Source organism: Carassius auratus, unplaced genomic scaffold (assembly GCF_003368295.1).
Source record: "Carassius auratus strain Wakin unplaced genomic scaffold, ASM336829v1 scaf_tig00215695, whole genome shotgun sequence".
Lineage (NCBI taxonomy): Eukaryota > Metazoa > Chordata > Actinopteri > Cypriniformes > Cyprinidae > Carassius > Carassius auratus.
In genome coordinates this window covers 310,429-335,167 of record NW_020528200.1, presented here as the reverse complement: position 1 = coordinate 335,167, position 24,739 = coordinate 310,429, and the positions used below count along the sequence as shown (strand labels likewise).

The following is a 24,739-nucleotide window of genomic DNA, read 5'->3' as shown; positions in this document are numbered from 1 at the left end:
AGCCGTCAAATGTGACACATCGGTGAGACAAAACTGATGGCTATTTGAGAAAATGTGCTTGATGCACTCACATTCACATGCTGTCACCTACTGGTGGTTTTAATTTCACATTGTGTTTTAAATTATTTTAAATATCAGTATTCAATGTTTTATGTTAAAAACAAAACATTAAGCCTATTTATGCATCTGTAACTGCAGGTTAAATTCATCCATGTGCCTGCTGAAATACATTAAATTGTAGGCTAAATGCTATTTCAGAAAAAGATTTACACATAAATATATATATATATATATATATATATATATATATATATATATATATATATTGTGACGCGTGTCCCGAGGCCTCATCAGCATCGCCCTGGAAACGCACGAGGAGCACCTGGAAACCTTATCACCGGCCAATCGGTCACGGCTGCCGACAATCAATCGGCGGCTCTGATACAATGTATATATAATGTATATATATAATGCATATGTGTATAATATATATATATATATATATATATATATATATATATATATATATATATATATATATATATATATATATATATAGATAGATAGATAGATAGATAGATAGATAGATATATGTGTGTGTGTGTGTGTGTGTGTGTGTGTGTGTGTGTGTATGTGTATGTATGCGTATGCGTCCTACTGCTTAAATTATTAACATTTTGTTGATACTGCAAGGTGTATATAAACTTTAGACTGCAACTGTGTCTATTGCTTTCACTCAACTGAACCATTTATAATGGCTGGATATGATTTATAACAATTGTTGTTTCTTTCATCAGGGAATTTTTTGGACTTTCCTGCCTCTTTTGATAATTTTTACGTTCATATGACTGTGGAGAGATGGTGTGCAGCTTCCTGACATGAAGTTCACTTCCGATGGATAGCCTCTGGGACATTGACAGACAGCACGTCCCAGCAAGTTCATTTGGAGTTTTTTTTAAATTAGTTTAGTAAAACTTGCATTCACTAATGCTGGAGTAAGATATTAGAAGAAACCTTTCAGTCCCATTTAATGTTGGTGCTAGTAAAGGTTTGAGAACTAATGGCCTGGTTTCACAAACAGGGCTTAAACTAAGCCAGGATCATAGTTCAGTAAGGGCATTTAAGTCATTTTCCTTGACATGCCTTAAAACATTACTGGTGTGCATCTTGAGACAAAACAAAGGCACTGGTATTTTTAAAGATCAGTCAGTGCAAGTTTCTATCACTTGAAACAGCTCAGAATTACATTTTAGTCTGGGGCTGGTCTTAGCCTTGTCTGTGAAACCAGGGGTACAAGTAACCCACTTTGGTAACGTTTCACAATAAGGTCTAATTTGTTGTACATGGATTGATAATTATCGTTTTGTTTTTGTTTTTTGTATTAAATGTGTGTTAGTAATCCTCTGTAATGGCGACCAAATTACTAGTAATACCAGTAAATTTTGACCTTGTGGACATTTTTGAGGAAACAGGTTTACACATCTTACAGAATGATGTTTTCCATTATGGTGAAATCAGCATTGTTCTCCAGACACTTTGTAATAAGTGAGTTGAAGTGTAGTGTAGCAAAAAGCATTTTTGTGTATTTGTTTTAGAGATTTTGTCAAATGTAGAGGGGTTACCATTTTATGTTTTTGCTTTAAGTGTAACTAGGTTTTTAAGAGGTTATTATTTAATATACTAAATTTCAACTTTATTGCCAGAAATATGACATTGAAATATATTTTAGTTCACATTAATTGCTTATTCAGAAGTATATATTTTCCATATTTCAAATCACATATAAAATATACTTAAGTCCCACTTAAGTGGTTGAACAATATCACTCAAAAGTTAAACTAAATGCAATTAATGTAATATTAAATTGTAATATATTTGAAATTAATTACAAATAATATGCATTTATGTGGTCAAAAACATTATATTTAATTCACACTTAAGTGTATTGTTAACTGACATTCAAGTGTAATTTAGTTAACATTAATTGCATGTCAATACATTGATAGTACACTTTAAGCATATTTTAAAGTCACTAGAAGCAATTAGTGACATAATTGTACGTTTAAAGATGTACAGAAATTGAATAAAGTAATCAAATGTAAAACAGCATTAAATAATGGACTGTATAAATTAAATATTATTCTTTATTAGAGTTACAAAAGCTTTTTAATCAAGAGCACTGAGTGGTTTCTTTGTTGTTGCTGTTTGCTTAATATAAAGACTTTAAGAGAATGCACTGATCCAGTGCACTGATACAGTAGGCCTACATTCAGGCAGCTATATCTGCTATAGCATACTTACCTTTTGTCTGAATTTGTCCATTTAAACACAATACTTCAAAGAGAGCTTACTATTTGTGCGTGATCTGAGGTGCGGGTTTGCACACTTTGGATGAGTGGATCGTCTCACTGCACGCGCAAGCTCATGTCCTTTGGCTCTTAAATGTTTAAACAGGCAAAGCTTAAATGAGTTTAGTTTAAACACATATTAACGTGTTGTTCAGGTCTCACCTGTGAGCATGAACCGTGTGGGGTGAACCGAACCGTGACATCCCTAGTCAACGGCGGGGGAAGCCTTGGTGGAGAAGGATGAGGAGATGGATGAGGAGCCCAGCAGAAGAAGAGCCAGGGTGACAATGAGGATCCCGAGGCACAAGGCGGAGCTGAAGGCTAAGGTGACCGAGGCAGAGGTTGGGCTCCAGAAGAATGCTGAATAGCTGGAGTGACTGAGGACGTTTGCAGAGCCAGAGGGAAGTAGGAGCCTGTCAGAGCCAGAGGAGTGGAGTCCTGAGGCAGCTGATGGTCGACAACTGACCAAGGCAGAGCCAGCGAGGCGATGGAGCTCAGTGAAGATGGTGGGATAAGGAGCCAGGAGCCAACGTGGAGCCGATGGGTCAGAGGGCCGAGGTGGAGTCTGGGTCTCGAAGGCTGGAAGCAGAGACAGAGGATCCGCCAACCCTGAGATAGCTGGTGACAGGAGGTCCTGAAGCACAGCCGGCCCACCAGACATGGCTTGCTGAGGGTGAGCTGAGTGGCTGACAGGCACCAGCGGAGATGGGGCTGGGGAACGTTCTTGTTTAAGAGAATATGGGAGAGGGAGGTAGGGAGGCAACACTGGAGAACAGGTGTTGGGCAGAACCAGCAGAGACGCAGGAGATTCAAGGCTGGGCGGAGAACTGGGTAATGCCTCCCAAAACCAGTCTATTAGATCCATTTTAAAACAGTCCATTAGTTCCTCATCATGTAGTCCAGTGAACAGTAGCAGCTCACCCTCATCAGCAGGAGTGTGGGCTGGGCTGGGAAAGGACAATGTTGCCAGCTCACGCACTTTGTCAGATGCTGCTAGAGGCTCAGGCTCCATGGCGATGATCGGCTCAGTCACAGCAGGCTTGGGCTCTCCATCTGTAGAGGGCTCAGGCAGTAACCCCATGCAGCGGGATGACGGCTGGCTGGTCTCTGGTTCGTGAGTGGAGCAAAACTATACTCACTTTTGTGGGTCTGCTATTCTGTCACAGGTGTTGTGTGCAACGGAAGGCGCACGACGAAGGACTATAACAAAATAGTTATTTTAGTTATGGACTCTGTTGCTCCTCTGATATCTAGACCCATGAAACCAAGCCCTCATCCATAGATTAATAACAGTAGCATTCATGCTGTTCATCAGATCTGTAGGAGGGCTGTAAGAAAATGGAAATAGGATAAGCTTCCGATTTCTTACGAAATCTTAAATGATTCATTGGCTAATTATCAGAAAGCTGTAAGAGTAGCTAGGCATAAATTGTTTTTTATGTTATTGCCAAAAGCCAGCATGTTGTTCTTTTTCTGTTCTTTTTGCTAGTATCAATGTTGTTCTTAAACCCCCTAATCAAACCTTTACAGAGATATCCTCAGACCTATGTGAAAAAATTAGTTGGCAACTTTGTTACTAAAATAGTAGAGTTGGGGTACTCGAACTTGGACTCGGACTCGAGTCCGGACTCGAGTCCAATTTTGAATGAACTCGGACTTGTCACGCACTCGGGTGAATTTGTACTCGGACTTGACATGGACTTGAACATTTTGGACTCGGAAAATATTCTGAGTACAGTCGAGTCCACGTCATGTGTAACAATAAAACCAGCATAAAATTTAAATGATAAATTAATGAATGTCTCCCCTTCTGTCATTTTACTGCACCACACCGGCAGGCAGAAGTCTCACGCTTGCAGACGAAACACATGCACCACTCACTGGATATCAGTGTGGATTAGTGATGGGAAGTTCGATTCTTTTCCGCGAACCGGTTCTTTCGGACGGTTTGATTCAATAAACCGGTTGAAAAAAAAAAAAAACAGTTCACCTGATACATAATCCATTGCGATGTATTTGTTATTAAATGAACTTACGTTTCGTCAGATTGCCCTTCATTCAAATTCTCGGTTTACCCGCACTCATTACATTAGCACAAAATCAGTTCAGAATCAATCACCAAAAGAATCAGTTCGGTTCAGACGCGCTGTGAGTCAGTCGGCTTCATGCTGAATTACGAATGCGCAGTATCATCAGCTCCTCGGTTCTCGAATCGGACGCGTCCGAAAGAAACGGTTTTCGGTTCAGTTTACTGATGATCTGAAAACTGATACAACCGGTTCTTGACTCGAGAAAGAGAATCGCTCAAAACCCGGGTAGGAAAATCTGACAGGGTAAGATAAAATGTCAGGACACCGGCTGCAGTTCAGTATCATCAGCTGCTCTACTCGTGTCCATGTTCCGTTTACTACAAACTCAGTTTGTGAATCTGTCATCATTAACTATATATACAGTACAGATATTTCCTAAATCATCCCTTATTCATATTAAATATGGAGTCTTTAGAGTCTTAATTAGCCTATTGTCCAACTTCCCTGAAAACCCCTTTGGCCCATACATAATCTACAATATACAGATTAGAAACATGTAGCCCCTATCTTAAAAAACAAAACGTATATATATATATATATATATATATATATATATATATATATATATATATATATATATATATATATATATATATATATATATGTTTATAGTTTTATCACACTTTCCGATGTTTAACAAGATACTTGAAAAATTACACGCATGCGCAGTATCATCGGTTCATCGGTTCTCAAATCGGACGCCTCCGAAAGAAACGGTTTTCGGTTCAGTGTACTGGTGATCCGAAAACCGATGCAACCGACTACCAAAGACAGCAGCAGCAACCAACAGATGCTGCACAGCTCAGCATTGCAGGATTTGCAAGACCAGAACTGACCAAACAAGCAATGCAACTTTATGATGCAAGTTCTCCAAGACAACAAGAAATTCATAATGTCATCATTAAGGATCTCCTCATTGGCTGCACTTTACCTCTGTCAAATGTGGGGGAGAGGCATTAAATAACTGAAATGTCATCCTTAACTGGAGGACAATATAGTGTGATACAATAATAAAATAGGTTCATTTGTATTTTCATGCACTTGTAATACAATAAAACCTTTGAAACCTTTTTTGATAGGAAACTAGTTCTGTTGACATAAAATAAAAATGTTCAATGGCAATGACTAGATGTAACAGTGGTATTTTTTTTATTACATTTTTATATTGCCATTGGTTTAATGGGTTGAAAGGTTAAAATATTAATAGAATGTAAAAATGTACAATACCAATTTATAATCTTTTTTAATTTAATTACTTTCTGGACTCGGGCGGACTCGACTCGGACTCGGCCTTTAAGAACTCGGACTTGAGTCCAACTCGGCCCCTTTTGGACTCGGACTTGGAGTCGATGTTTGTGGACTTGGTCTTGACTCTTACTCAACAAAGGTGGACTCGGACCCAACTCTATAAAATAGCCAAATTATCAAAGACTACTACACCTTCAGTTTGCTTGGACTTAGTTTCCTGTCTTTTATATATATAAAAAAAAAAGTCTTAGCACTGGAACTGGAATCAGTTAAAACAGTTGCAACAGTCAGACCTAAAAAAATAAAGTGTATTTAGATCCAGCTTTACTTTCTATTTTTAGACCTATTTCCAATTTGCTATTGGAATTTTTGAAAATGTGGTCTCTATACAATTGCTTGACTTTTTGAGTATTAATTCTATTCTCAATACATTTCAGTCAGGATTTAGATCTCAGCACACCACCGAAATAGCTCTATCTTTCAGTCGACTCTGGCGATTCTGTGGTTCTAATACTTCTCGATCTATCAGCAGCATTTGATACTATTAACCACTCTATTCTGATTTCCCTTATAGAACACTCCCACTCAACACCCATTTTAGCACCATATTTATTTTTTTATATATATGATACCTTTATGCAATATTTCTGCGAAACATGGGATAGAGTTTCACTGTTACTCTGATGACACACAAATATACGTGCCAATTAAAAAAAGGAAATGCAAAGGCTTTGGAAACCCTGACGTCCTGTCTTCAAGTCCTCACGAAGTGGATGCCCTTAAATTTTCTACATCTGAAAATGAATGAAGACTCTATGCGTGTAATGAATCTAACACATAAATCATTCTATTTGGGCAGCATCTGCTAAGGCAGTCCTTTAGACGTAATAAAAAAAGTTCGAACCAAATATGAGATCGAGTGTTAAAAATCTGGGCACCCAAATTGACAATGATCTTAAAATGGATAAACAAATTAGTTCTGTGGTTCGGTCTTGCTTCTTTTATTTACGTCAAATTGCAAAAATTAAGCTACAGTATTTTAACATTTTTCAGATACTCAAGAAATTAATCACGCATTGATATTTTCCCACCTAGACTATTGTATATCGAGTGAGAATCATGCCAAAACTTCACACACACACAAAATGTGTTTTACTCACACCCAACGATTCACAAACAAACTCAGTGTGGTTTGCAAATACAAAACATCACACACAAACTAATGCATTTTTTTCTGCAAATAAAAAACGTAGGCCTAGTTATCAAACAAATACAGTACGTTTTACATATACAAAGAAATTTATTTCTTCAATGACAAAAATATCCTCCAACTACAAACTAAAATCTTTCAAGTACAAAAAAAATCCTTAAATTTAAAAAAAATATCCTTCAAGTACAAAACAAAATTCTACAAGTAAGAAAAACTGTCACGTGACTTTTGGCACTAATTTTTCGCCTTGCTGATCCACACGCAAATGCCTTCAGATCCACACGCATGCTAGTAAACTATTATGTAATGCACACTCCACAACAGCAGGTGTTTCCTCACCACATGAGAACCATGAGTGGCAGGGGAACATTGTGGGACACTGAAGAGGTGAGGTGCCTCATTCAAATTTGGAGAGAAGAGAACATACAAGAAGCCGTTAGATAAAACTCACAAGAATGCAATGAACATAAATGCAGTTGTCGTTCACTATGCTGTGCATAATAGCACCAAAATAACAAAAAAATTACAACTATGCTAAGTCGCGTTTGTTTCTCCATGCATTTTCCATGTAACATTTTTTTTTTTGGACTGTATTATTCTTTTAATGTTGATGGACTTTCTATGTGTACCTTGTAAAGCACTTTGGGCAACAGACAGACAGACTTAAGTAATTTAAACTGAAACAGGTGTGGAGCTAATTAATTTAAAAAAACGTGGAAACACAAAAATAAAAACAAAACAGATCATGCATGTGACATGCGCTGAGTGCACTATAGATATTATTATCATCCACATGAAACATGTGGCGTGTAAATGCCCACATCACAGCAAACAAAGCAGCGAGACTGTACCTCATGTTTTTACATTTTACTGTTTGCTTCGTGTAGGAATAAGACAGAATTCACCCCAGGAAGCCGTGCTGAGAGGAATAAGCATCGGATTACCTTAGAAAAAAAAAAAAAAAAACGCTGGCATTATCCAGCAGATATAATAAACAGGAGTAAGCCTTTTTTTATTGACCTACTTTTATTACTTTTCACATAACTTGTAATCATTTTCCAAAATATAATTCCTGACTAAATGTATAATCAAGTGAAACATAATGAACTTTCATTCACAGCATCTTTAATTCACAGCTCAAGATGCCAGGATGTTTTTTTATGTTCCATAACATAGACCGCAATACTATATAAGTCATATGAGTTATAATGTTACTAGCCTAATGTCACAAATATAGCCATGTATATGATCATAACTATAGTTTTTGGATTGTATAGACATACATACTGTAACAAGGCATCACTCTAAGTGGGATCCATAAGCAGGCTTTATTAGAATCATGGTCAAACAGGCAACCAGCAAACAGTCGTCATCAGTAAACAGGCTTAAAGTTAGGGCAGGCAGCAGAGAGTCAAACACGAGGTACCGATAGGGTCACAACAGGAACAGACTGCTTATATAGGCTAGCTAATGGGCTACAGCTGGGCTGGGTGATCAGTGCTAAATACGGGGCTGATGGGAAATGTAGTGTGAGAGTGTAAGAGTCAATATTTTGGTGAAGGATCCCTCTGATGGACAGAATGGTCTGGGGGCCGGAATATCCGGATGGGTGCGTTGGAACTCTTCCACAAGGTTGGGTTCGAGAATGTCATCTGCATTAACCCAGGAATGCTCCTCCAGAACGTACCCCTCCCAATTGACTAAATATTGGAGAATTCTCTCCCACCACCAGGAGTTAAGCAGTTCTCAAACTTGGTAATGCCTCCTCCCTATCAAAAATGATGGGCAGGGGACCCTGGTCACTGGACACTTCCTCTCCCTCCTCATTCGGACAGCCAGCAGGTTTGAGGAGAGATACATGGAATGAAGGAGAAATACGATAATAATTAGGCAGGGCAAGCCGGAAATAAACAGGTGCGGTTTGTCTGAGTTTCTTGCAGGGCAGCTGAAGACATAAGTCTCGATAGCCATACCCACTGACTTAGCAGAAAGTTTTATCCAAAGCGACTTACAAATGAGGACAGTGGAAGCAATCAAAAACTACAAAAAAAGCAATGATATATAAGTGCTATAACAAGTCTCAGTACACGTAGCATGGGCTTTTAACACTAGAACTACCAAGGCAGTCATTTTGACCGTTTTAAAGATTTGCAATGTAATAACTTTGTTGAAATAAATCCCATATAACTACAGTTCCATGACTTTTCTTAAATTAATGTAAATTTTATTTTAACATTGTTATTTTATTAAAATTACAAAACACAAAAGAGTTCTGAGTATTTCTACCTTGAATGGCCATAGCGGTCAATTTGACCTCACATATTACAGGCGTTGTATCTCCTCAGCGCTTTTTCCAGCCGTTAAAGATGTGCGTAGCTGTTGCCTAGCAACCTTTCTCTGGCAGTTTTGTATGCTTTTGCTAAGCTAAAACTTAGCTTTACCGTCAAAATGGCAACAAGAAAGAAAATGACTGTCACTGAGGTTTTATCCTTGCTTGAGAACATTGATGATGCAGAGTCTGATGGAGGAGCAGAGAGCGATGTCTCTTGGTCTCTTGACAGTTCGTCTGACACTGATTCTGAGAGTGATTCAGAGTTTATTATCTGTCCTAATATAACAGAACTATTTATTCATTCTAGATTTCATTAGAGGCTGCATAAAATTGTTTCCGATTCGTGTGGTCCAAACATTTCCGATAATGCTAAAGCATTGTAAACTCCAAAAGTCAAAATGTATTGAATAAAGACAGAAGTAATCATTTCCAAAATTCACAATATGTTTTTATCTAACGAAATATTCTGCTTCATTTTATATTTGTTGACATTTTGACTTTCAAAAACAACATTTTAACTGCGGTGAAAAACTTTGATCTCCAGCTTGCCGGATGCAAATTGCGGAAAGCAAATTGTGGCATGCACTTTTGTGGGAGGTCTAGTAGCTCTTACACAATAATATCACGAACATATTATATTATGTATGCTTAAATTACCCCACATTTTTTCATAAGACATGACCATAGAAGCTTTGAAGTAAATATAACATGACAAAAATGACATTCACTGCTGTCTGGTATGAACAGTCAAAATGACCGCTATTGGCAGTTGTAGTAGTTATAGAATTCCGGTAGTGCTAGTGTTAAATAATATAATAAATAAAAAGAAAACATATAGAATAAAAAAGAATAGAGCAAGCTAGTGTTAGAGGTCTTTACAAACACACACACACACACACACACCCACACACATTTGCTTAATAAATTAGATTAGATTAGATTAGATTCAACTTTATTGTCATTATGCAGAGTACAAGTACAGAGCTAATGAAATGCAGTTAGCATCTAACCAGAAGTGCAAGAATATAGTGTTATATATACATAAAAGTGCAGAGTAAGTAAAGCTTATGATATACAGAATGTACAGTGGAGTTGCTATATACAATATTGATCAGAGTATATACAGAATATAAATATGAATGCAATGTAGGGATTGTATGTACATTATGAACAGAGCAAAGAAGGATTATATATACATTATGAAAAGCAGGAACTTGAGAACAGTAATAATAAATACAGTTGAATGAGTGTGCAAAAAGTATTGTTTAACAATTATATGCAAAATAACAGTAGTGCAATTATACTTTTGTAGAATAGTTTACTGTGGTTGTACAGTAACAACTTAGACAGTTTATAGTGTAATGGATTTAACCATGTGCAGTCTGTGCAAAATATGAGTAGTGCAATACATGTATGTAAAGTACTGTGACCAGTGCAGTAGAAGAGCGGGTGCAGGTTAGATTGGTGGTGTGGCGTTCAGGAGTGTCACAGCCTCAGGAAAGAAGCTCTTCCTGAGCCTACTAGTTCGAGAGCGTAGGCTTCTGTAACGCCTGCCGGATGGAAGTAGGGTGAAAAGTCCATGGTTAGGGTGAGAGGCATCCTTGATGATGTTTCTTGCCCTGCCCAGACAGCCCTTCTGATAAATGTTCTCGATGGATGTTAACTGGGTGCCGGTGATCCGTTGAGCAGTTTTCACCACCCGCTGGAGTGCTTTGCGGTCAGATGCAGAGATATTGCTGTACCACACTGAGATGCAGTTTGTGAGTATGCTCTCAATGGTACAGCGGTAGAATTCAGAAAGGATCCTAGGACTGAGGTGAACTTTTTTAAGGCTCCGTAAGAAATAAAGGCGCTGCTGAGCCTTTTTGACCAGGGTGGAGGTGTTTAGGGACCAGGTGAGGTCATCTGAGATGTGGATGCCAAGGAACTTGAAACTCGACACACGTTCCACTGCAGCTCCGTTGATGTAGATGGGTGTGTGTGCATGATTCCTAGTCCGTCTGAAGTCCACAATGATCTCCTTAGTCTTCTGGGTGTTTAGTTCCAGATTGTTGGTGGCACACCACTCAGCCAGGTGCTGCACCTCATCCCTGTAGGCTGACTCGTCGTCATCCTTGATCAGACCTACCACCGTGGTGTCATCTGCGAATTTGATTATGGTGTTGGAGCCATAAACAGGAACACAGTCATGGGTGAATAGGGAGTACAGGAGAGGCCTAAGTACGCAGCCTTGTGGCACTCCAGTGTTCAGGGTTATGATGGAGGAGGAGAGGTTATCTAACTTAACAGACTGAGGTCTGTTAGTCAGAAAATCTAGAACCCAGTTGCAGATGGGTGTGCTGATTCCAAGATGGCCGAGTTTGGAGAACAGCTTGGAGGGGATTACCGTATTAAATGCAGAACTGAAATCTATGAACAGCAATCTCACATGTGTGTTCTGACTGTCCAGGTGGGTGAGGGCAGAGTGAAGTGCCGTTGAGATGGCGTCCTCTGTTGACCTATTGTTGCGATAGGCAAATTGGAATGGGTCTAATGTAGCAGGGAGACAGGATTTTAAGTGGGATGCGACCAGTTTCTCAAAGCACTTGGCAATGATGGGGGTGAGTGCAACAGGACGGAAGTCGTTAGGGACCGAGGCAGTGGAGTGCTTCGGTACAGGCACGATGGTGGAGGTTTTGAAGCAAGTGGGGACAGTTGCTTGGGCCAGGGACAGATTGAAAATGTCCGTGAAGACCTCAGCCAGCTGCTCCGCACAGGCTTTAAGCACACGACCAGGTATTCCGTCAGGGCCAGCTGCTTTCCATCCATTCACTTTACGCAAAGTGGAGTAAACATCTGATGTGGAGAGTGTGAGAGGCAGTTCACTGGGTTGATGCTCAGTTTTGAGTGAGATCTCCTTATTATTTTTATCAAAACGAGCATAAAAGTGATTGAGCTCGTCTGGGAGGGAGGCAGAGCTGGAGGGGGGCACAGAGTTAGGTGGTTTGTAATCTGTGATAGATTGTATGCCTTGCCACATACGCCGGGGGTCTAAAGAATTGAAGTGTTCTTCAATCCTCTGTTTATGTGTGAGTTTGGCCTGGCAGATACCCTTCCTCAGGTTGGCTCTGGCTGAGCTGTAAGCCTCCTGGTCTCCAGACCTGAAGGCTGCATCTCTTGCTTTGAGCAGGAGGCGAACCTCTCTGTTCATCCAGGGCTTCTGATTGGGGAAAATTTTTATTTTTTTGAGTGTGGTCACTCTGCTTACACATCTGTTGATGTGCTCCAGGACAGAGTTTGTGTAAGTGTCAATGTTAATCTGAGAGTTTGTGGTGGCCTGGGCAGCAAACTCACTCCAGTCTGTGTGCTGGAACTGATGTTGAGTCTGCACCTTCCAGCCAGATTTTAACAGTCCTTATTGTAGGTTTCACACATTTGATGACCGGGGTATACTTGGGGAGCAGGAACAAAGAGAGGTGGTCTGACTGACCCAGATGGGGGAGGGGTGTGACTTTGTAGGCATCAGTCACATTAGTATAAACGTGGTCCAGTGTTTTATGTCCCCTTGTAGTGCAGGAGACATTTTGATGAAATTTGGGGAGAACAGATCTTAAAGTGCAGTGATTGAAGTCCCCAGCAACAATAAAGGCTCCATCCGGGTGCAGGGTTTGTAATTTGCTAATAGCAGCACAAAGTTCTTTCATAGCCACGTTAGCATTAGTGTCCGGAGGTACATAAACTGCAGCTGCAACAATGCAAGTAAACTCACGTGGTAGATAGAATGGCCTGCACTTGATAATCAGGAACTCCAGATCAGCAGAGCAGTAGGTATCAACAATGACAGAGTCTTTACACCATGATTTGTTAACATAAATGCATACTCCACCACCTTTGTTTTTACCAGAGGTTGCTGCTACTCTGTCAGCCCTGAATAAAGAGCGTCCATCCATATGTACCACGCTGCTTGGGACATCGTTGCAGAGCCATGTTTCAGTGAAAAACATAACATTACAGTCCATAAGCCATTTCTGTGTGAGGGTCCAGATCTTTAGTTCATCCATCTTGTTCATCAGAGACCGTACATTGGCAAGGAAGATGCTGGGCAGAGCTGGTCGATGTGGATTTAGCCTTAGCTTAGCACGCAGCCCTCCACGCTTTCCCCGTCTTTGTTTACGGTCTCGACGCCGACGCCGAGAACTTCCGGTCGGTACGAGTGATCCGCTTGTCCGCGGTGATCTCAGTAGCTCCGGCGGGAGTTCGCTGAAGTCGAAAGGATAATCTAAAACTATGTTGGAACACCGTTTGTTGATGTCCAAAAGTGACTGTTTAGTATAGATGTAGTTCGCATAACTGAATCGCGCGAACACGAGTGAAATAACCAGGTACGCTAACCAAGACGCTGAGCCTCGCGATGTGATCGCGCCGCCAAAGAAATGAAAAGAAAATAGAAAACAAAAAGATCAGAAAGATAGTTAGATTTTTTAAATAATAGAATTAGAATAGTGAGTGTTAAAGTTAGAGGGTCAAATAAAGATGGAAGTGATGGGATTTAAGCCGATTCTTGAAGATTCTGGACCAGGACGATGGTGACGATCAGCATGTTTTCTTTGTCAACGTATGGCGTGCAGGAGGTGAGTGTGAGCCTGATTCCAGGTTTCCTCACTTCTGAGTAACCAGTCATCGACTGCCGGGACATTAGTTGGTTCTCCAGACCAGGGGAATAGGGGTGGATGAAATCCAAGGATGCAGTGAATTAAGGTAGTGGCTCCAAACATTCTGATGTTGACTGCAGTAAGATCGCAGGAAACGAGTGAATTCTTTGTTTCTTCGAAACTGGAAATTCACTATAGCATCTATAAAGACAGCCTTCATGCTTTTAATATGAAACTAGCCATAGCTAGACAAAATTTATTCTCAAACCTTTGAAACTTGATGATCACGGGAAGAAGGAGGCGGGAACAGGCGGACAATCAAATAAGTCTTTAATAATAAAAAATAAACAAAAAACAGTTCATCAGCCCCTCACGGACGACTGACGCACACAAATAAAAACAAAACACAACTAAAACCCAGGACTGGTCCTCTCTCGTCCGTCACTGTCGTCGCTCCTGTTTTATATCCTTCCATCTCCTCTGTGGGACTCGAGACCGGTGGGTTGAGCAGGTGTCACCCATTTCCTCGCTCCTGTTCCCACGGCTCTCGGCCCTGCCCCACTCATCACAACCTTAACAGTAACTTAAACAACATTTGTACTCTTTTTGCCACTGTTGAGAGACTAATAACACCATTTTGAGCAATTATAGACCAATATCTAATCTACCTTTTATAGGCAAAATTATCGAAAAGTCAGCTGAACAAATACTTAAACTCAAATGGATACCTGGACAATTTTCAATCTGATTTCTGACCGCATCACAGCACAGAGACAGCACTCATTAAGATAAATGAAATTCATTTAAATTCTGACTCTGGCAAAATATCAGTGAAGGTATTGCTAGATCTCAGTGCTGCGTTCGACACTGTCGATCATAACATACTACTAGAGAGATTGGAAAATTGGGTCAGGCTTTCTGTGATGGTACTCAAATGGTTCAGGTCATACTTATAAGGGAGAGGCTATTATGTGAGTCTAGGAGAGCATAAGTCTAAGTGGACATCCATGACATGCGGAGTCCCACAAGGGTCAATTCTTACACTGCTCTTGTTTAGCCTGTATATGCTCCCACTAAGTCAAATAATGAGAAAGAACCAAATTCCCTATCACAGCTAAGCTGATGATACCCAGATCTACCTAGCCTTATCTCCAAATGACTACAGCCCCATTGACTCCCTTTGCCAATGTATTGGTGAAATTAATAGTTGGATGTGCAATGCATACCATACCTTGACTCTAGGGGTCAAACAACTAAAAATCAGGTCAGGAATCTTGGTGTGATTCTGGAGACAGACCTTAGTTTCAGTAGTCATGTCAAAGCAGTAACTAAATCAGCATACTATCATCTAAAAATCATTGCAAGAATTAGAAGTTTTGTTTCCAGTCAAGACTTGGAGAAACTTATTCATTCCTTCATCACCAGCAGGGTGGACAATTGTAATGGGCTCCTCACCAGCCTTGCCAAAAAGAAATTTAGACAGCTGTAGCTCATCCAGAACACTGCTGCCAGGATTCTGACTGGAACCAGAAAATCTGAGCATATCACACCAGTCCTCAGGTCCTTACACTGGCTTCCAGTTACATTTAGGATTGATTTTAAAGTACTTTTACTCCTCTATAAATCACTCAATGACCTAGGACCGAAATATATTTCAGATTTGTTCACTGAATATCAACCTAACAGAGCACTCAAGTCAGTTGAAAATACCAAGGGTTCACACAAAGGGGAGTCTGCCTTTAGTTACTATGCCGTCCGCAGTTGGAATCAGCTTCCAGAAGAGATCAGATGTGCTAAAACACTAGTCACATTTAAATCTAGACTCAAAACCCATCTGTTTAACTATGCATTTATTGAATGAGCACTGTGCGATGTCCGAACTGATTGCACTGTATTTTACGTATTCACTGTTTTTTATGTAAAATCATTTTTTATTTTTAACTGTTTTAAATTCATTTTTCCATTTTAATTCATTAGATCCATAAAATTGCTTGTTTTTATTTTTGTATTATTTTTCTTAATGACTATTTTACTTTGCATTGTGTATGAAATGTGATCTTTATAAATTTATAAATAAACTTGCCTTGCCTTGCCTTTGTTTAATCTTTTGTTTTGATTATTTGATTGAGGATGATAACCAGATGTTAGGCTCACATTTACATCAAGCATCCTGAAGTAGGATGACCAGACCCGTAAAGTAAACTGGTGACCTCCATCCGATACTATATGCTCTGGTAGCCCATAGAATCGTAATACCTGGTTGCAGAGATCTTCAGCTGTCTGTAGGGAAGTAGGAAGTTTGTGGATAGTTAGGATGATGTAGAATGGGGGCAGTGACATATTGCTGCTTAAGCTGTTCAAAAGCCTGAGTGGCTTTGCTGGACCAATTGAGGTGGTTAGCTCCCCTCTTAACCATGGGCATTACAGGGTTGGCAACAGAACTGAAGTTCCTAATGAAACGTTGGTAAAACTTAGAGAAACCAAGAAAGCATTAAAGTTATTTTAGGGTGGAAGGTTGTGGCCAACTGAGAACTGACTTGACCTTATTTTCATCCATGGTGACTCCTTCCAGACTAATGACATTCTCCAGGAATTTAATGGAAGTTCTGAGAAACTCACACTTCTACATTTTAGCATATAGTTTGAGGTAGATGAGTCATTTGAGTACAGCTCTGACATGCCAGAAGCGTTCTTCAAGGGTATCTGAAAAGATCAGAATATCACTAATGTATAAAATGACTACAGTGATAGTAACCGGTAGCGTAACACAAAGATCTAAGTGCATCAACACTTAAACACTCCGATGCCTGACACTCAGAGTGCGGCCGTGAAGGAAAGGAGATTCATAGATAACTCAACTGACCACAGTATAAACAGAGATGTTGGGATAGTCTACAGTTTCTCTCTTCAGCTGATAGGTGATAATAATTAACTTGCATGGGTTCAGTCTCCTCAGTGGCAGTGGGTACGGGGACTCGGTAAGTGGTATGAGTGTTTGGTATTCACGATCTCTTGAGGTTGTCAATCTGGATGGCGAGCTCAAAATACTGAGCCATATCACCCTGGAGCACAAGACCGGTTGCCCAATGAAGCTAAGCAGGGCTGAGCCTGGTCAGTACCTGGATGGGAGACCCCTTTGGAAAACTAGGTTGCTGCTGGAAAAGGTGCTAGTGAAGCCAGTAGGGGATGCTCACCCTGTGGTCTGTGTGGGTCCTAGCACCCCAGCGTAGTGATGGGGACATTATACTGTCACCAAGCACCGTCCTTCGGATGAGACGTTAAACTGAGGTCCTGACTCTCTGTGGTCATTAAAAATCATAGGATGTCTTTCAAGAAAGAGTAAAGGTGTGACCTCGGCATCCTGGCTAAATTCACCCATTGGCCTCTGACCATCATGGCCTCCTAACAATCCCCATATCCATTGATTGGCTTCATCAGTCTGTCTTCTCTCCACCAGTAAACTGGTGTGTGGTGTGCGTTCTGGCGGAATATGGCTGGCGTCGCATCATGCAGGTGGATGCTGCACACTGGTGGTGGATGAGGAGATACCCCCTGACAATGTAAAGCGCTTTGAGTGCCTAGAAAAGCACTATATAAATGTAGGAAATTATTATTATTATTGATTTAAGTTCTCCATTTCTCCCATCATCACAGCAGGCCAGCTAAGACTGTAGTTCATGACTTAATCCTCTTCTAAACAGTATTTTAAGCATGTCATCGACCCATGAAGTCTGAGCTGCAAGAGTATGAAATGCAAGAGCATGTTCGGCCGCAGTCTTTTTCCCCTGAGAGAGCTGTAGTAGATGATCGCCAGTATTTTTGCTGCTCAACCCACCGGTCTTGTGTCCCACGGTGGAGATGAAAAGATATAAAACATGAGGCGACAGTGAAGGACGAGAGAGGACCAAGCCTGGATTTAATTTGTGTTTGTTAGTTTTTTTGTGCACTGCAGACTGCCGCGCTGTTTTGTGTTCCCGTCTCCTTCTTCCCGATGAATATGAAGTTTGTACTGAGTTACACATGGTATACGGTATTGTCATGGTATTGAAATTTTGTTTCAAAAGGGGTCATAATACAGTATAACAGGTTAAACAACCTTTCTATAACAAAAATAAATGAACATTTAAATACAATAACGCAATAAAGAAAAATATATAAAGTTAAAAGTTTTATACAGATTAATGTGCTAAAGAATAGATATCACTTTACAATAAGACCTCATTAGTTAATGCATTAACATTCACAATGAGCAATAGCTCTTTTGAGAACTGGTGCTTGTAGCCTAGAATTTTTCTTTCTAAATTATGTGAATATCATCTTGTTTACTCACTCACAGAAAACAATACATTGTTTAAAAATTTTTGCATCATTACTCCAGTCACACACTGATTTTCTACACACACACACACACACACACACACACACAAAGAAAAAAAAAAAGTATTGTTATTATTATTATTATTATTATCATTGTTATTATTATTATTGTTATTATTGTTAATGTTGAAAAGAGCCGAGAATATTTTTTTCAGTTATTTTTTTTTTCTTGATAAATTGAAAGAACAGCATTGTTACATTTGTTACAAATGTATTTATTTATAAAAAGTTATAAAGTTATTTATATTATTTACATCAAGTATTTGAATGGTATAGTGTATATTGTTATTGAAATTTCATTATCTTTCACTTGATTATACATTTAGTCAGGAATTATAGTTTGGAAAAACTAGTAAAATATTTACACATTATGTGAAACCTAATACAAGTATATAAATAAATAAAAAGAGACTTACTCATGTTTATGATTTCTGCTGAATAAAGAGCTTCAATCTTTTTTCTGAGGAAATCTCAAATCCTTAGGTAATCCTCAGTGCATGATTTTGGGGTGAATTATGTCTTATTCCTCTCAGCACGAAGCAAACAGTAAAATAAAAGAAAAAAAACTTGAAGAACAGTCTCGCTGCTTTGTTTTCTGTATGGGCGTTTACAAACTTCGAGCTTCACGTGAAACATTATAATCTCAACAGCGCATTCAGCGCGTGGGCGTGGTCACATTACATATAATGAAAGGAGACGTGAAAAACTGACATTGTGTTGTTTGTCTTGTTTTCACTTGGATTACTTTATCACAGAATATTCTTTTTTTCGGTAGCACTTGTTTAGTTTAAAAGAAGACATGTCAAGCTTTCTATAGATATATCTCTCATGTCACTTTGTTGAGTATTCACTGAGTTACAGTTTTAATGACGCGTTTCTAAATGATCAAACGAAGACCAAGGCTGCAGACAACACACATTGTTTGTTATCTTTATTTTTTAAATGCACAAAGTTTTGTTGTTATTATGTCTGTATACAAATAAAAGTAGACCCTTTACAGATTTGATTGATGTATTGCTCTGTGCGATCTGTATGATCAAAACTGAAGGTGTAATTTAAGTTATTTTTAGGGTTATCGGGAGAATATGCCTCATCATGCGCAGACGTGGGGATCGACTCCAGAGGGTTAACCTAACTTGTGTGCCTCCACGTTTGCCATGCTTGTGTCCCCTATCACACCGCCGACATAGCCATTTTGTGTGGGTAGCGACAGTAGGTGAGGCCACGGTCTTGGGGTTCGACTTCAACAGCAGACAGAGGCCACTTGACTTCTCAGTAGTCTATGGCGAAAGCTGTTTTTTGTACACTCTCCCAATTTCCAAAAGGCTCTGGTGATCATAGATGTGTTTCCGGGCATTTATCTGATGATTTTTCGATATGGTCAGACTGTTCAAAGACGAGGAAATGAGACTAACAGACATAAAAACACAGTTTTGGGACCCTAAGTAGTCACTGCATCTGACCATGACACCACCATCTTCTTCTGACTTCTGATTATTTTTTTGTAAGTAACGATTATGCTTTGGAGAAATGTATTGGAGTAAAAGTATACATTTTTAATTTGGAAGTGTAGTGGAGTAAAAGTAAAAGTTGCCTGAAAATATAAAAACTCAAGTAAAGTACAGATACTCTCAAAAAAATACAAACAAAAAAAGTTGGGACACTGTACAAATTGTGAGTAAAATAGGAATGGAATCCTTTAAAAATCTCATAAACTTATATTTTATTCAAAATCGAATATAAATAACATATCAAATGGTGAAACTGAGACATTTTGAAATGACATTTTGAAAATGGATTTCATGAGAGCTACACATTCCAAAAAAGTTGGCACAGGTAGCAATAAAAGGCTGGGCAATTTAAATGTACATATTAGGAACAGCTGGAGGACCAATTTGCAACTTATTAGGTCAATTGGCAACATGATTGGGTATAAAAAGAGCCTCTTAGAGTGGCAGTGTCTCTCAGAAGTCAAGATGGGCAGAGGATCACCAATTCCCCCAATGCTGTGGCGATGCTGAGTGGAGCAATATCAGCAAGTAGTTTCTTAGAGAAAAATTGCAAAGGGTTTGAATTTATCATCATCTACAGTGCATAATGTCATCGAAAGATTCAGAGAATCTGGAACAATCTCAGTTCGTAAGGGTAAAGGCCGGAAAACCATACTGGATGCCTGTGATCTTCGGGCCCTTAGATGGCACTGCATCACAAACAGGAATGCTTCTGTAATGGAAATTACAACATGGGCTCAGGAATACTTCCAGAAAACATTGTCGGTGAACACAATCCACCATGCTATTCGCCGTAGCCAGCTAAAACTCTATTGGTCAAAAAAGAAGCCATATCTAAACATAATCCAGAAGTGGGTGTTTTCTCTAGGCCAAGGCTAATTTAAAATGGACTGTGACAAAGTGAAAAACTGTTCTGTGGTCAGATGAATCAAAATTTAAATTTATTTTTGGAAAACTGGGATGCCATGTCATCTGGACTAAAGAGGACAAGGACAACCCAAGTTGTTATCAGCGCTCAGTTAAGAAGCCTGCATCTCTGATGGTATGGGGTTGCATGAGTTCATGTGGCATGGGCAGCTTACACATCTGGAAAGACACCATCAATGCTGAAAGGTATATCCAAGTTCTAGAACAACTTATGCCCCCATCCAGATGTTGTCTCTTTCAGGGAAGACCTTGCATTTTTCAATATGACAATGCCAGACCACATACTCCATCAATTACAACATCATGGCTGCGCAGAAGAAGGATACGGGTACTGAAATAACCAGCCTGCAGTCCAGATCTTTCACCCATTAAATACATTTGGCACATCATAAAGAGGAAGATGCAACAAAGAAGACCTAAGACAGTTGAGCAAGTAGAAGCCTGTATTAGACAACAATGGGACAACATTCCAATTCCTTAACTTGAGGAACTTGTCTCCTCAGTCCCCAGACGTTTGCAGACTGTTATAAAAGAAGAGGGGATGCCACACAATGGTAAACATGGCCTTGTCCCAACTTTTTTGAGATGTGTTGATGCAATGAAATTTAAAATCATCATGCATCGCTGATTCTGCTTCCCATCTTCAAACCTTCTTTCGTTTCATTGCGCTGTGCGAGACAAAATATTTGCATCTTGTAGTGTATCAGACCTGAACCAGACAAATTAAAGATTCGATTTCAAATTAGATTAAAATCTGTGTGCCCGCCAGTCTGAAGCAATCTAACCAACCAAATCTTTCACTGAACAGCTTTCAACATTAACACCATTAGAACAATTATTGACAATTTCAGTTCAGAATAGAGATCGTCAAATCCAGATTCATGGTCAAAGAAATACACAGCTTGACCATCACATGTAAACCCATGATGGTAATCATGATCACAAGATCCTTGGATAGACTTCCCCCACCTAGAAATTTAGAAGACTGAATTTCTTTTAACCACTGGTCTCCACAGAACGTTCTTATGTCAGAGAATGGCACAAAAACTTTTACAGTCTTTTACAGAGGTAGATGCACCAAAATGAGCTCAGTAAAAGACTTATATAGGAATATCAGTCCATTGCTTGACTCCATATCATATATGAAACTCACACATTTGACTATCATGTTTCTAATCACTTATTGTCTTTTTATTTAATAACTATTGAATAGCTTGAGAATTCATATTCATGATTAGTATTTGTGTGTTTGAATCTTCTTGCTTGAAACATTTCTGACCAGTTATTTGTAAAATGTATCATATTCTTATTATAGGCATCATGTCCAAAACTATACCCTGCAAGAGCGCGGAAATTCGGACCACATGATTGATAAGATAACATGATTTATGAATGGTTACGACAAACATCACAATACCCTGAGCAAAGACAATATTTAATTGATCAAGACAACATTTAAGGTGTGGACAAAAGGCTTTTAGTCATCCCAGCATTTAGCTTTTGCTATTAGCTATGCTTTTAGTCATCACTTTTAAGGTTCTTTGAGAGCTGCTCCAGCGTGCTTCGGTCTGCATGCCTGCAGCTACTTAGCCACGATGAGAAGAAACACCACCTAGTCTCGTCAAACTTTACTTCTGTTCTTGTACTTTAGATTCTTTTCTTTTCTATTGAGAATTTCTTGTTCTGAGTAAAGTTTTGTAATGCTGTGCCTCCGAGTCCAACCTCGAGTGTGAGCCTAAAACTACAACCAGCCCACAACTCCGCATCGTCAAACGACGCCCAACCACGGGCTTCTCAAGACATCACTTTACTGACTACTGAATTTCCAGCCAATCAGTAACCTCGGGAAACCCCCTTTTCTATGACAACAAACCCCCTTTACACAGGCAACAACTTAACTCCAGATGCTGATCCAAATGGGTGTAGCTATCTAATATAATTGTAAGCTCATTGAGGAACTCAATGCGAGAGTTAATTAAGCCATTGATGGTTGTTCATGTCTATGAAATTTCACGTATTGCTGTAAACTTGGGATTTCACATTTTCATTCTCTTAAACTCATTCTTTCCTAACTTTCTATATTCCTGCAACTTGCATGAATGTGTGAGTGCGTGTGCTTATGTGTTAGATTAGTTTATATTTCTTAGATTTATCTACAGCCCGCCACATGCCGACAGGGCGTGGCAGGGGGTGGCTGTTAATTTAATAACCTTTGTTTTAGATAAATATTCAATTAAATATCATAAACTATATATCATTTGAAAGCTAAAACACTCAATATCCACGTTCTGAACTTGTTTTTTAAATCAATACAGCAGAGAGGAAAGGGTTAACATAAATGCTGAAGGACCGGTCATTTAAACATGTACAAAGTGCACGGCAGTACTTACGTTTCATCGCCTATAGTTCTGGTCAGCTCTGACTATTCCAAGAAACACCAGCACACATTTCAAGGTAAGCGCCCACTCTTCAAGATGCATCCCACTTTTTAATCCAAAACAACGAAAAAATAGGGGAAAAAACGAAAGACCCTCCTTTGTTTACATGCGCGATTTGAGTTATAGTTGTCGATAGCGTCCATTTTCAAAGAAATATCATTTCTAAATCGTATTCAAGTTTTTGTTTCTCATAGAATGGTCTCTTCCGAGTAAAATGAACCCTCCCTCGTCTCTCTCCTTCAATCACAGGCGATGTTATAGCCCAGAACACTCCAGGGGTCACTGACTGGTTTAGCGAGGTGCCAATCGCCACACCTCATGTTTGGCTATTGTAAGCTAGCCAATGCCTAGCCAGCACAGTTTTGATCGATGGAAGTGTTAGCCAACCATAAGGACGTTTACAGCGATTCACAGTTTGCACCGTTACGTAATCAGTTTGAAGAATCAGCGTGCGCAAATCGTACCCCCTCCACTAAGATGTTACAAATGCCAAAAATTTGGACATGTAGCGGCTGTATGCAGAGGTAAACAAAGGTGTGCGAGATGCGGTGGAGAGCATGAATATGGCAAATGCGAGCAAGGAGTTGATCCCAAGTGTTGTAATTGTGGAGGGGAGCATAGTGCGGGATATGGAGGATGTGAGGTGAGGAAAAATGCAGCCCAAGTGCAAAATGTAAGAATAAAGGAAGGATTGTCATATTCGGAGGCGGTGAAGAAAGTAGGAAATACTTTGGAATCAGGGGATAAAGGTAAAGGAATTCCTCAACAAAAGATGGAAACGGCTCAGGGAAAAACTAAAGAGAACTTTGGGATTAAGGATAATGTGGCATTTGTAACCTTTATAGCTGAAGTGGTGAACTGTTGTGCGCAAACAGAAAGCCGGACTGAAAGAATCAGAATAATAATAAAAGCAGCTGAAAAATATCTAGAGATTGAGGGAATTTCTGTGGAAATGATTAGTGAAAAATTAAAGATGCAGTTAACAAATACGCAAGCAGGATGTGGTGGTTCATAATGGTGCTTTTAATATTTCAGTGGAATGCGAGAAGCTTAATTGCTAATGGACAAGAGTTTAAAAAATTCATCTCTGATCTTGATAAAAGACCAGATATTATATGTATACAGGAGACATGGCTTAAACCTCAGTTAAATTTTGTTTTGCAAGGGTATCAATTAATTAGGAAAGATAGGAAAAATTGTAATGGGGGTGGGGTAGCAACATTTATAAAACAAGGGGTGGGATACAGGAATGTAGAAGTGAGTGAGGATCAAGAGGTGTTGATGATGGAAGTATGGGAAGGGAATCAAAGTATAAAAATAATTATTTTTTATAATCCATGTGAAAAGCTATGTAAGAATGCAATGGAAAAAATAAGAGGTAATACTAATCAGAAGGTAGTATGGTGTGGTGATTTTAACGCACATAATACATTATGGGGGAGTGTTAAAACAGATTACAATGGGTTAATAGTGGAAGAAATGCTAGATTGGGGACAGTTAGTATGTATTAATAATGGAAATATAACAAGAATAGATGTGAGTAACGGGTGTAATTCAGCATTAGATATTACTCTAGTTTCAGAAGATCTAGCTAGAAAATGTGAATGGAGTGTAAGCAAGCAAAGTT

General features: G+C 39.3%; 1 protein-coding gene across 2 annotated transcripts in view; it reads right to left on the bottom strand.

The window, feature by feature from the left end:
- The window catches only part of LOC113095380 (GTPase IMAP family member 8-like), a 97,564-nt gene that overhangs the window by 49,859 nt on the left and 22,966 nt on the right, over window positions 1-24,739 (bottom strand). Inside the window, exon 1 of one of the 2 annotated variants that reach the window (XM_026260900.1) lies at window positions 23,065-23,573. The exons of the other annotated variant lie outside the window; for it this stretch is intronic. Within the exon in view, the coding sequence (XP_026116685.1) occupies window positions 23,065-23,071 (7 nt within the window). The 5' untranslated portion in view covers window positions 23,072-23,573. Of the gene's footprint in view, window positions 1-23,064; window positions 23,574-24,739 lie in introns of those variants that run through there. 2 annotated transcript variants of the gene reach the window in all.